Source organism: Orbicella franksi, chromosome 2 (assembly GCF_964199315.1).
Source record: "Orbicella franksi chromosome 2, jaOrbFran1.1, whole genome shotgun sequence".
In the NCBI taxonomy this organism is placed as follows: domain Eukaryota; kingdom Metazoa; phylum Cnidaria; class Anthozoa; order Scleractinia; family Merulinidae; genus Orbicella; species Orbicella franksi.
Genome location: NC_138146.1, coordinates 15,798,950 through 15,813,587, shown reverse-complemented (window position 1 = coordinate 15,813,587; position 14,638 = coordinate 15,798,950). Strand labels below are relative to the sequence as shown.

At 39.4% G+C, this 14,638-nt stretch overlaps 1 protein-coding gene across 1 annotated transcript; it reads left to right on the top strand.

Annotated features, from left to right (window-relative positions):
- Positions 1-340: 340 nt before the first annotated feature.
- LOC145478235 (octopamine receptor beta-2R-like) lies at positions 341-14,272 on the top strand. The gene is made up of 7 exons (XM_081456179.1): positions 341-905; positions 3,808-3,942; positions 7,756-7,830; positions 8,938-9,086; positions 9,934-10,218; positions 10,912-11,120; positions 11,897-14,272. Exons 4-7 carry the CDS (start codon positions 8,969-8,971, stop codon positions 12,302-12,304), a joined length of 1,020 nt encoding a protein of 339 aa, XP_081312305.1. The 5' UTR covers positions 341-905; positions 3,808-3,942; positions 7,756-7,830; positions 8,938-8,968; the 3' UTR covers positions 12,305-14,272.
- Positions 14,273-14,638: the final 366 nt, after the last annotated feature.

Sequence of the window (14,638 nt, the reverse complement as noted above, 5' to 3'; positions counted from 1 at the left end):
TTACTTTTGACTACTTTCTTGCTAAATATATTTGTTGGGCAACAACTTCATGATACGCGTGTTGTCTGCAATTTTATTGAGTTATACAAAGCACACACCTCTTAACTGTTAGAGTGATCAGAATTTTTTAGAACAGGTTTTTTCTTCAAATATTCGCATTCCCAAGACTCTTTCCCAGATGAATAAAAAAAGCCAAACTGTCATGTTTTTTTCACTAGTGATTTCAAGTCCAAATTTGAGATTAACCGCAGCCAAATATAAATTAAAAACACCCTGGAAAGGAATCATTGTTGATAACTCATAAAACTGTATTCAAAATTAACTTTTGTTAAGCCGGGATCAGATTCAGTTAATCCTGCTGTTAAAAACCGCACCTATCACGGATAGTAGTTTTAGCCAATAGGTAACGAGGAGTAAGATCAGTCCATTTGCCGGTTACATATTTGTTGATAGAGATTTGCTTTTACTGTTGAAAACTGAATTGTAAAATCGTACTGCGGCGGTAGACGTTTTTTAAAAAGAAGTTGTTAAAGTAATGGGATCCGTGTTGTGACCAATAATTACAGCGCTTCCGTTAATGGTAAAATTTACCTTTCGGTGTTTGACGGTTGCTAAATTTAAGCCAGTTTAACTCTTGTGGTCATTAACTGATCAAGCGCAAAATTCAGACATTTGGCTAAGCAAGAGCGAGCATGGCAGGATGAAGATGTCGGGTGTCGAGGTTTGTGGCAGTAAAAGGTGAAATGTTTGAGAGGCTGCTGAGAAAATATACTAGGAAGAATTGTTTCACAAGCTCATTACTCGAGGTAAATTCCGAAACGTTGACGCGATACAGTCTTTAAGACGTTATTATCAATTTCCAGAAGTAAACAAATCATTACAGGAATCAGTAATACACCACAGCGGTAAGATTTATATATATATGTTTTCAATTTTCATCTTTCTTACTACTTAGAATATTGTCGTTGCATTCTCATAAAATCTCTTAAGCTGTGTTCACACTAGACCGAAACATGATTAGTCTGATCACGAATGAAGCATGTTTCGTTATGAAAAGTGTTCACATCAAGACAGTACATTGCGCGAATCATGGTTGAAACATGATTATTCTGAGCATGATTAAGACAACCTCGCGAGGTAGTTTCAATCATGATCAGACCAAACACGTTCAAAATGGCGGATGGATGCGCAGAGGAGGCCAGTGCCCAAAAGAACCAAAATTGGGGGTATTATGAGGCCAAATGTCTAGTTGAAATGTGGGCCGATGAAGAAATACAACGGCAATTATCGGCGATGGGTAGAAACTGAAGCAGAATATTTAGGAGAACATTGCCGGAAAATTTAATGAAGTGTAAAAAATTTATGCGAATACCATGAAACAGCACAAATCATACAACCATGCATGAAACGTATTGGAAACCGACATCTGATGTGAACAATGCAATAACAAACATGTTTAGGCGAAACATGTTTAGGCGAAACATGTTTCCTTAAAACATGTTTACTCTAATCATGTTTCGGCTTTAATGTGAACACAGCTTTAGACTGTTTCGACGTGATATTAAACACTCCCAGCGTGTGGTTTGGGAGACCTGTGGTCCCAATGATTGGGACCACAGGTATCCCAATAAAGATAAGACTGCTTTTTACAGCGAGTGTTTTATTCAAGTATTTTCAGTGATAACCCCGTGATTAATAACGTCATAACCGTTCATTGTGAAAAGTATTGTACGCATTTTATGTAAACATTTACATCGTGTAGAATTGTACATGCTGTTATTCTACACAATATAAGTAAAACAAGTCGTTTGTCACGAGAAATCACTGCAGGTCAATGTTCCGGGGAAGCAAGAAAGTATACTCTTCTGGGTAGGTTCATATTATGATTTTACACCGCTAATGAAAAAGAACGACAGTGTAGTTTCAAATTATCCACAGCAACTCAGAATAATTGAAAATTGAAAGCATCAACCCCAAAAAGATAAGGTGTGTTCAGTTTTAAAGGGAGACGTTAGTGGTGATTATGAATTCAAAGCTTGCCTGTGATTCACTCGCCAAAAAATTTCAGTCAGATTAGAAAATGTTGTAAGTTGGCAACCACTTACCCTTTGTTCACAAGTGAGCTTGAAAACCCACAAATATTGGTCGCTTTCTTTAATCTTTCTCAGCTTACTACCTGGGTTTACACTGTGCTTAAATCTTTTGACGAAAGGAACCCGTTGCTAAGCAATTTCGTCTTATTGCTCGGTGTTAGTGAAACTTGATATAAATTGGTTCTTGAATCTCACATCGGTGAAATGGGATAACTCTTATTCATTCGCCTCTTATCTTGGAACGTGCATTATTTTGGTCATTGTTTTTCGAGAGCAATAATCGTAAATCATTTTGCATGCACTTTCTGAACCAATAGAAACAAATGATATGATGCTGTCAATACTGAAGCAGTCTTCTGAAAACCATAACGCCAGCGCGTTAATAGTTTGTGAAAGTAGATGACCAGTGAAAAGTCCTCGATAACAAATCATTTTTTAAGGCATGTTTCCATGTGACTGATATGATCCCTACGATCACTATACGATCGCTGCAGATGAAGTTGAGCGATCCTTACGACTACCGGTTTCCATAATATTACGATCGCTTGCTACTATCGCTACGATCGTCGAACGAGAACAAGGGTCTATCTTGGCGATCGTTGTCGCAACGGTCGCTACGACCTCTCACTGGAGGGTGGTTTCCGTATTATCGCGACAATTAATGAACTTTTTTGACAGTTAACGTAGCGACCGTTTGAAAGAAAAGCAACGTTATGGGAAGAAGTAAGGTAGAATCTAGGAAAGAGCCGTAGAAAGAGTATTAGCTGTGTTATTTATGTTAATAGAGACCACAACTATTGTAAAGTTTGTCGATTTAGATACAAGCAGGATCACCTCCCCCGGTTGAGTGCCAATTTGCACAAACTGTGAGTAATCAGTTGGGTTGGGCGAGTAAGTGGCAAGAAATCTAACTTGGTGACAGCTCCAGGTGTTCTGTTAATTAGCTGTTTTACTTTGCTGACCCAAAATGCGGCATTTCGGTGGTTATGCGAAGAATACCGCTCAACATATAGCGAAAAGATGTTTTCAGGTGTTTCTTCGTTGGTTAACCATGCAATAATTCTGGGCCCAAACCTTGCGTGAAAGTAGATTACTAAGATAAGACACAACGTCTTGCTGAGAATATGGTACTAATTTATAGAGTTATATAAAGTGTGTACGCGACAAGCTGATGTTGGAATGACTGCAAAACAAGCGGTAAGGTAAACCTTGACTGTAAGGATTTCAAAATGTTGAGAGCTTATTCCATTAACGCGATGTGATCTGATATCTTAGTGTTGTTTTGAATTTTGAAGCGTCCAATTTGAAAAAGAGTCCAACAAAGAAATGCATTTCTCTGGCCAAAAAATCAATTCATTGCTTTGTGTGAATTAGAAGTTATGAAGTGTTTACGTAAAGGATCGATGGATAATTTAACTTCACTCCCTTTGAATTGTTTCAACCTGCGTGAATTTTGAATTTATTTATGTTTTGTCCGATAGAACGATTATTAGAGTAACAGTAGGTGGCTTTTAAGTGTTTCAATCTCAAAAATTCAATTTTGCAATCTGTCTGGATCGGAATCCTCCAGTTGCTGCTTTGCTCGAGCTTAGCGACGCGAATCTCTGCCCGTTGTTTACCAATTTGTAGAAGCATCCTATCCCGAGGTCAACGGTTCTTTATTTCTTCCTATCTTCGCATTGCCAAAATGTGCCTTATTGTTTTTTTGCCATAGGATTGTTAGCTCAATCTACAAATTCCATACAGGAGCAAACTGTAACGCTATTGGAAATTGCATCTGATGAATCGAGCTGTCGACCGTTTTTTACAGTTATTTCAAAGTTTAAGAAGTACACAGTCGTCTTGGAAGGTAAGTAAGCTGGTATCGTTGAAACATGATGAAAAATCCACCTCTTTCATTCAAACGGTAATGTGGGCCTTTCCGTTAGAATAAATTAGTATTACCAAATAACAGGTGTAATACAGCAGGATAAGGATTTTGTTGAATTTCACAGCACCTTTAGCAAAGGCGATTTCAAGTTTCCCTTTGATGCATCGTTTTTTAGTGAGCAAGAATATAGTCATTTTTTGTGGAAATTAAACCTGATTTCTTTTATCGGTAATCATAACTTATGATAAATCCTCGATGCAACGCAGTGGGTATTTTATTATCATCTAAACTTGCTTGTAATATTTCCATAAATCGACAAAGGAGTGATGGTTGATAGCGTAGATATTTTTTGTCTTCTTTTTTTCTTTCGAAAATCATCCCGCGACTTAATCCTAAAAGATCTTAAAGTGATATTCTTCCTCTGCGTTTCAAATCAATGAGGCAGCCAACGTGCGAGATGCATTTTATTTCGATATAGTTACAGGCGAGTCATGCACTCGTACCATCATATAAATCCCGGTTGGGTTTCTTCATGCCATTATTTTTGTCTTTGATCCAAAGTTCTTTCAATTATACCGCGAAAAACATCAGTAGGAAAGCAATGCCGTGGTGTCTTATAGTTACCTTTACAAAATTCTTCTGTTCCTTATCAATGAAAAACCGAATAATTTCTACCGATGTTGCGCGCTTTTAAGAACACTTCGGGTCTGACCGCATATTTGCACTTTGAATAAATCCACTCGCCAGTGACGGGCAGAACTATCAGAACATGGAATCGGGACAAAATGATTTAGAATTTTACCTCAATAACGATTCTAAATCGATATTTTTATCAGCATCCTTTTCTTACTCCTCGGTTCTTTTTTAATGCCACAAATGAAACATTGTTACTGTTACATTAATTTCACAGTAGCTGGTTTTAAAGCGAATTAGGTCGGTCTCCGCAATTTTTAATAGCTCCAGGGCTTGGGTGAATCATTAGCGAATAAAAATTACATTGACCGATTCGATAAAATATTTATCCCTTTGTAAGTGCTTGTAACGTTCTTAATTTTGTAGGTTAGCGAGTAAATCGATTTATTCCAACTAAATCCAAGGTATGAAAAAAATAGAGAAGAGAACGGAACCGAAAACGAAAATAAACAATCAATAAAAGTGATAAAATAACTCTGCTTCGTATTCAGTCAGCTGACCCCTTTTTGGCGCTGAATATTTTTTTGGATGTAGACATTTTAAAACCTTTGGTGATGTATCAATATCCTTTGTCTCGATCAAAGTATAATCAATTTAAGTTTCGCAGAGAGCGATATTTACATTTTCATTTGACACCTGCTGAGTTTATTTTCCATTTGACCGGCCTTACCTCAAGAGTGGATTGTGATGGAAGACCTTTCTACTCGCCGCTGTTGCCCAGCTTCTGAAGAATGCCCGACCTGATCAAAGAGCTAAACCGCAGATACACACTTTGAGTAAAATATACATACTTCTTTATTCAACCTTGTGCTTACGAACTGCTTGTATTTAAAATTGATATTTTCATCGCTGTTTGCTGTTATTTCTCGGCTTATGCTTCTTTTTCAGTGATGTTGTGAGACATTTTTTAGTAACAAACAGAAGTGTCGCGGAGTCCTTGTGCAGCTTTAGCGACTTTAAAAGCCTTTTAACTAAGAAATAAGATCATATGAAATTTCCACCGTTCATTTCCGTAGCTAACCCTCAATCCTTCTTAAGTCAGGCTGAGCTGTTACCTGACTATTGGTTACAACTCGCTTCAACCAATTCTGAAATTGTCGTTACTCCATTAGTAGATTGAAAGGACGATATATTGTTCTTCATGAAGACACCTCTGTCCTTTTGTCGTAGGCGGACCGCGTGGAACTGTAACTGAATGTACCGTCCCCAGGGGGACTCCCATATAAAGTATATAAACAAGACGGGGATGCTTGTTGGAAATTTCAGTTTGAAAACAACTCCAAAAAAGTACCAAGATCCTGTTTTGTGGGCGTGGCTTGAATTTTTTTCACCCCTTAGAGGTACCAATTCTAAGCAACAATTAATCTGCTCTCACATTTTTTCGGCCCAATACCCTAAAAGGTACCGCCAAAGCTCCCGCTGTGTTCCTTTTGAGGCTGAACACCCTAAGAGGCACCAAACCGCTTTTTTAACCCCTAAAAGGACGACGAGCACCCTGCCCTTTTTATATAGGAGCGTGGTAAGCGATTTTCGACGCTCAGTTTCTAAGGAACTGTTCCGTTCCGCTGCGTTGGCGGACTAAGTGAAACACTGGCCGTCATGGTTACTTGGTAAAGTCCCCTTGAAGTTCCAGTGTGTGACCATGTGGAGGATGTAATCAACGAATTTTTCTTTTTTTCAGTAACTCTAAAATCTCATGAATTGTTTATTACTGCTTCCTGTTTTATATTTTCACCGAAATTCTAAGCAATTAATTTAGCTGCGACGTCTCAACTTCTTTATCCTCGCGATAATACGCTTTTGATCCAATTTTACAATCACAATTAACCAAAGGAATTGTTATTCAGTTGCAATCAGATTATCCTTCTCGTTTTGTTTGATATTCGTTATCCAGGGTCCGACAAAGACAGGCCTCCTGGCCTTAAAGGTCAGCACGATAGACTAGTATAGATCGAACGGTTCAGTTCGATATGTTGTGGGCCATTTTGTTGTGTGTTGGGTTCGATCTCTCACAGTGCCCCTCTTCACCCAGGAGTATTAATAAGCGCTGGCATATTATGGAACAACATGACAATATGCTGAGGGAGGGAAAGAGGAAGGGAGGAAGGGTGGACGTAACCTGCTTGCAACTAGCCTTCCGTCAAGGGAAGTAGCAATTTTCACCGGAGATAAGCTCCGACTCTGTGGGCCGCTTTGACCCAAGTACAACACGTTTGAATAATCAGAGCATAATTAAGACTTCTATACTTTTCGCTTACCTACAGAATTTCAGTTTCTCAGCTTGTAAATCTTCTAGCACTAGGGGGCAGGATCTAAAGGTTGATCTAACGACTTCTTGCCTACAATCTTCAATCTTTTGATGAAAGGAAAAAGGTCCAAATGGTGTGGAGTAGCTGCGCTCGGTGGTCTTTGTAGCCAATCCGATGATTCTTGGTAATGACGAAAAACTGTCTAAGTATACAGTAAGATCTGTAGGAGAAATGGAAATCCTATACTGTGGCTATCGGGGAACTGAAGGAGGGGGACCACGAGGAAAACTGGGAGATGAAATACGCTTTGTGTCTGTGTAGGAAGTTTATTTCTGCTGAGCATTCAAAATAATCTTGTTGGTGGCGTGCTTGAAATATTTCAGTCGCTTGTGAACTTATTCTGTCGCTACTCTGCTTTTTTTCATGGTATGTTTTTCAAATGTCTTCACCTCTTCTGAAAACGAGGGAAAAACGTCTGTTAGATTATTAATAACCTTACGATGGTCTGTGTAGCTAAGTCAGTTAAATTCCGAATATCATATAAATGTCCATTCAGTCTAGATAAATCTTCGATTGAAGCGGTCTTATAATACGACGTGAAAGTTCGTTCCAGGTTGATTTTTTTAAGAACAGTCGAACCTATCCTTGCATACTCCTCCAGAATACGACCCTCCTAATATACTTTGTCCCAGAGAAACCAGAGAGCACATTGCCTCTAGCTTCATAATACGGACATCTACATAGTGAGGACACTAACAGACATAGTTTCCATATCAAAGAAACTCGACTGTATTTCCCGAACAGATACGTACATTTATTAAACGTCTATGTACATTTAATTTCCACCTAGATGTAAGGAATAACGCTGAAAAAAGAGGAGAATGGTTGTTATACGTAACATGATCCGTCAACAATAAAAAAAAAGGTAACCTCATTTTGGAGATTGTTTCTGTCTGTTTCTTTAGATTATGAGATTTTTTGGGGAAGTTTGTGTGATCCTAGCATATGCCCGACATTCCGGATCCTGCAATTAACTTATATTCCGCTTAAGTTTGCTAATCGAGGAGTCTTCATTACAACCTCTAGATTTGTTCTAAACTTATATAGAAGGTTACTCTTTCATCAGTGTCAACTGTTATGTACCACTCTCTCTAAATGAATTGCTCATTCCTTCACTCTCTCTAAATGAATTGTGTATTCCTAAAGTATTGCTGCTTCTGCGTCTTTCATCAAGGAAGATTACCCCGGACGAGAGCAGGAGAGCAGATAATACTTGTTAAAACATTCAAGGAATCGCCACCCCTATAGTATGATTTTTATTTTAGTTCTGATGTTCTGCAAAGTTCATTTGTCATACCCGTCGCTAATGTCATCAATTGTCTTGACCTTGGTATTACTGCCGTGAATAAGAAAGATATTTAAGATGAAAGTGAAATGATCATCGCAGTAAATTTTCCAATTTAAGCAACTGGAAAGAAGCCTGAAAAAAATCAGGGCTTCAACGGGATTCGAACCCGTGACCTCCGCGATAAAAAATCAATTTTTTTCAGGCTTCTTCTTTCCAGTTGCTTAAATTGGAAAATTTACTGCGATAATCATTTCACTTTCATCTACTACCGCAGTTCAAATATGAATTATTTCATATATACTTCACATCATTTCACTCACGGGAAGATATGAACTCAATTAATTGACCTCGCTCCCAATGTGTGGCTTCATAGCTCAGTTGGTAGAGCATCGCACCGGTATCGCGGAGGTCACGGGTTCGAATCCCGTTGAAGCCCTGATTTTTTTCAGGCTTCTTTCCAGTTGCTTAAATTGGAAAATTTACTGCGATGATCATTTCACTTTCATCTACTACCGCAGTTCAAATATGAATTATTTCATATATACTTCACAAAGATATTTAAGTGACTTAACTTGTGGTTAAGGCTTTGGTGACAGGCAAGCATTCCCATTGCGTTGTGTCTGATGCGTGCACTGATTCCTACATATGCCGATAGGTAATTGTAGTCCTTCTTTCTATTTGCAGCATTTCAGTTGATTAGCGTCCCAAAGGTTTAATGGAAAACTCTACAAATCAATCGCAAAGGGCGGCTAGCCAGGACGTTCTGATAGAACCAAGCTGGGCTCATGGTGGAGCCGTGGTGTATTCTGCCCTTGTCTTCCTTATTGTCACAGGTTTGTGCCTGATGTAACTCTTCGATTGTAAGCATGTAACTATCCAGTTTCTACAAATGATTGCTTGGATAATGCTAAGCCGTTAGAAGAATTTTGTCTTAGATATGCTGGATCAGTTTGAAGTCTTATTCTTATTTTCATTTCGGCTACCGGAGGGATGGGAAATTAAAATACAGATGAAAGGGTTGAAACTTGGCGGACGCCACATGTGGGCACACAAAGATATAGCTATTATGCATGTTCTTCCACGCGGGAAATTTTAATAGGATTATTAGGAAAACTACTGAGGTAACTGTTCTTTAACCTTTTTTTTTTTGGGGGGGGGGGGGGGGGGGAATGATACTTTTTCTTTACCCTGAAGATTTCACAGATACACCGACAAGAAAATATCACTAATTATATCAAGCCGTCACGTATTTCAAGTAGTGTCTCCCCTTTTTTTATTTTTTTATTTTGCTACATTTTAATTGTGATCAGCCGTTCTTTAACACTTGAAAAATAAAAACAAAAGTAATATAACAGGCATGCATCTGCGTGGTACGGGAAACGTTCTTTCAGTAAAATTAACATGGACCCAAGGTGATAACAATGTCATAGTGACTTACGAAAGATACATTTTGTTAAATAAGGTACTTGGTAGCTATAACACTCCAAACCTTAATAAGATACGTTTCAATCCCATTGTTGTTGTTGTTTTTTTTAAACGTCAATCAACAACAGGACTAAAGACTAACTTTGTCAGTATCTTTGCCCCTAACAAGCAGTATTGTTTCCTAAACGTTCATGATGACACCTAATGCTTGATTAATCAAATCAAGATTATATATGATGTCGCTTTCTCTTTAAGGGAATTTGCTGGTCATCATCGCCTTTCTTACGACCCGCAAGCTTAAAACGAAAACCAACTACTTCATATTTTCGTTGGCTGTGGCTGATCTTTTGGTCGGGTTATTTTCTGTTCCACTCTGGATTTACTATATTCTGACGTTAGACTTCATGAACACTTTGTATGAGTATTACCAGCTTGGTGACATAGTGTCAGGCGTGTCCTCCATCATGCATTTGACCTGCATTAGTGTAGAGCGCTGTTATGCCATCGTAGCACCTCTGAAGCACAGGAAGATCAGCAAAGGTTGGTAAAACTCCTTTTCAATTGCTACAAATTTCTTCCAGCCTCTGTTTGCTTTCCATTCTCAATAACGAACCAACTAGCCAACAAAGTAACCAACCAACCAACAGCCAGCCAGCCAGCCAGCCAATCACTCGATTGCCGGATAGATCGATCAATCAATCGATTAATCGATCAATCGGTGAATTGGTTAGTCGGTCAATCGATCCATCGTTTGTCAGTCAGAAAAACAGAGAATCAGATAGTCAATCACGAAGTCAGGCATACATCTAGTCAGTCATACAGTTAGACAGAAAGAGAATCAGTCAGATAGACAGACGGACAGACAGGCAGTCAGCTTGAAACATAGACAATCGATCATTCAATCATTCTTAAGTATAAAAATCGAAGTTGCGTGCATACGTTGAGCACATTAGCTGAATTGTAATTGCAAATTAAGGAGGGAAATGTGAACATGTGAAAAGCCCTATACACTTTTTTCAACTTGACGCCAATATCGTCCAGCTGCGTAGCAACAAAAGATGGTAGGTGGCATGCAGATGGTACTTTGATCTGCTACAAGTTTTGTTAATAAGAATTAGGAACTCTCCGTGGATTTACTTATAACGTCTCTTATTCGACCGAGAGTTTCTAGTAAGCTTTTTACTATTTCAACAACCTTTTTATGTGAGTTTTCTTCTTAATTTTTGCACGCAGCAAAGATTTTTGCTGGTATTGCCTTATCCTGGTTCCTCGCCGTTCTCAATGCACTGCTGAAGAAGTTCATCAAATGGAAAGATGTATCCGTCTTGAATACCTTCGCGTTCTTTGTGGTTCCACTGCTACTGATAGTCGCTGCCTACATCGCCATCTTCTTCGCCGCTAAAAAGAGCTTAAAAGAACACCGAAGGCGTTCTTTAAAGAAGGTAACCTCAACCTTTTTAAAGGTCACTCAGAGATCGATCGTCTCCTTAGTAAATACGACATGTTTAAACTATTTAAATTTTTCAGTCAGATGATAGGGAGAGGGGGTACTCTCTAAATGTGCGGCTGGGACGCTGACACCTATACCCTATACTAGAACAAGATCTGCTTGATCTAGACTAGGCACCAAAGCCTGCTACCTTATCCAACACTAGCTATTCTCCTTGCAGACATTTATCACTATCGTAATCCAACATAGGCTAATTAAGCCAATATTTTACAAGTCACTTTCGAGTTTAAATTTCTATCATAGAACCCCGTCTAAAGAACCCTGTTATAAACTAAATTTTTCGTACACTTGCCACCTTTCCTGTAAATTATAACCTATTCTACACTAAAACTGTCTGATTTCTATACCCTATCTCAGACTGAACTGCCTGAAAATCATACCCTTCACAAAGACACATACCCATACAGCTTATATATGGGAGCACCCCCTGGGATTGACTTTGTTAGTGTTACTGTATCTTTGTTTTTATTTTTGAGTTAAAGTATTTTGGAAACGATCTACCAGGTCCGTCGGTCCTGTTGTACTGTGTCGGCGGGGAAGTGAAACGTCTTTTTCTATTGACTCGAAGTTGATAAACAAGCGAGAAAGACAGGGATCTCTCTTGTCTCCGCACAAAGCATTCACTGAGTTCCGCTCGATTTTGTAACTTCTTTTTATTGAGCTTGTCTATTTTTGTACCGTTGCCAACCGTTTTCCTTTGCCCCGTAGGATCTTCATGTCGCCTATACTGTTGCCTTGGTAACTGGCGCTTTCGCCATTTGTTGGCTTCCATTCTTCTTGTTGATCTTGATCTACAAATGGTGCGCCACGTGCTCATTCGTGTGGGACATGCGCGTCCTCATGGTAGTCAAGTTACTCCACTATGGTAACTCGGCTCTAAACCCCATCATTTACTCGGTCAGAAATCGGCGGTTCAACCACGCGTTCAAGAGGATTTTGCTGCGCCTTATTTGTCGTAAACTGGACACAGGCTATTTTGGCAGGAACTCTACTACCCGGCATACTCAGCAAACCCGCGTCGACGCAAACACCATAACGATGATGGAAAGGGGTGGAAAGCCGTCCCCTAAGACCAAGGGTCGCTCAGATGAATCTTGCTCAGTTAAACTGGTTTAAACCCTACCGAACGAGACAAGTTTCAACTCACCCTATGGTCTATTTTACAAAATAACTTTTCTTCCCCTGTAGGCACGGCTGTCTTATGGTTAGCGCACCGGACTCCGGATCAAGTGGTCTGGGTTGGAGCCCTGGCGAGGGACATTGTGTTGTGTTCTTGAGCAAGACGCTTCACTCTCGCAGTGCCTCTCCATCCAGGTGTATAAATGGGTACCAGCGAATTTAATGCTGGGGTTAACCCTGCTATGGAGTAGCATCCCATCTGGGAGGGGAGAATAGAAATACTTCCAGTGGCTCCATGCTAGGGTAACCAGGGAACGCTCGCTGTATGGGCCACTGACGCAAATTCTACCCTTACCCTCAACAATGTCTTTACAGCGGAGTTTGTCGTTGGAGCTCGCTTCTCTAAGGAAAGCTCATCCGTAGAGCAAACCAGAGAGACATACACCTTACAACACACATTCGTCCACTGGGAGAAGCAAGCTTTAAACCTCACGAGAATTGCAGCGGCTGGTTTTTATCATTTTTCGTTCGACTGAGTTAGGGTATATAGATACGTTTTTAGTTCAGTTTTTTATTATTGCAAACTATTTACAGAAAAACAATTTAACGTAAGATGGTTTACAATGATATAGGAAAAATAAATACCGATAGAAATTAACTAGAAGAAACAATATTTAATTGTGTACAGTGACTAAAGTAGCCAATGAGCTTTCGAGTTGGTCACGGATAAGGGAAGTGGATAAGGGAAGTGGATAAGGGAAGTGGGTTACAGAGAGAACGCTGACCGTGTGTATTTTGTATGGGCATGTAGTGTGGGAGGATACCCCAAGTTAACGTGAACCAAAAAGTATATCCCCTTTGAACTAAAGAAATATTTAAGTACCCTGGCCGCCCTCATCTAATGGATATCGAAACGAGTCTGCGCCTCCCCTGCCGCCTGTCATTTTAGCACACTACTTTTTAAAATTTGCTTTATTTTACTCGTTATTGTGCTGGCATAAAATAGGAACAAGAAATCATGATCAAGTGGAGATTTCTTTTCACTGAATTTTCTACCGACATTTTACGATAGACACTGTCTTTTTAGGCCCCGCCGACACTACGCCGGAGGAATTTGAAAACGAAGGTTTCACTCTGAAAACTCATCAAATGTTTCCCATCCACACTATGCTGGACAAATTATAAAACGCAACAATCACCGGTCATTTTGCATTTGTGTTTGAGTAAAACTCATTCAGGTAAATCACGTGATTATCATGACGTCATCGTTTTCGAAAAACTTCGTTTTCAAAATGTTTTCCGTCCACACTAAAACGCAGAGCCGGCGTTTTCAAATTCCTCCAGTTTGGAGAGCGTTTTTGAAAAGCTCCCTTTTCGTGACGAATTAGTGTGGGCGGAAAGCCTAACCGGAGAAATAGAGCTGAGTTTTCAAATTCCTCCGGCGTAAATATTATGTGAACTGGGCTTTAGTGGGAACACATTATTTGAAAACGGCCCCTTTCAGGAAAAACTCCGTAAAATAATAACCTGGGTGATTCCGCAGAATTCAACTAGTGTAAGGAAAAATATGTAAACAATATGATAGATTCCTTTTCATATTCTACTTCTTGAACAATTAAAATTGTATCCGCACCGATTTTTACGAGCCCATGTCTTTTTCTTCGTAATCACGTATGCGCAGCCGGTTCTGTCTCTCACACACGATTTAGTCGACTTATCCTTACGACGAGCCAGTTCCTATACAGTTTTTCTTCAAAACGTGGCATGACTATTTAACCAAACATTCCCAGACTTTTTAATCATGTTTACCCACAAATTGACGTAGTAAGCTGTTTGTCGTAATTTCAATCTTTCATTTGCTGGAGGCTTATTTTTGATTTAGCCCATTTTACACCGAACCCAGGAGGATCAGTAGTTCTTGAAGTGTGCGATCGTCCTGGTGACAGAAGTCACTTGAGAAAGTCTCTTGTTTGTGGTTAGCGTTCTGATAACCCGAGCAGTAGTCATGTTAATATCTCGAGTAGTGAAGGGTATGTGTATTATTTATAGTATTTTTAATTTTTAAGCCCGCTTCTATTTTGTCCAAATTTGATTGGACTCATGAAGTCTCAAACAGGAGTTTGGTTAGTTGTCGTCAGGTGTGGCTGAGCGTAATAATTCCGTTACTGGCCATTGTAATTGCTACATTAAAATACGGCAGACACTATAAAACGAAGTTACTACATGCATCTTATGAACGACTGGGTATTCTCTACCTCGAACTCTTGGTTCAAAAGACAAACAGCTTGATTGAGCTAACTTTTACTTGACTGTCTCTAATGCCTTGTCTAG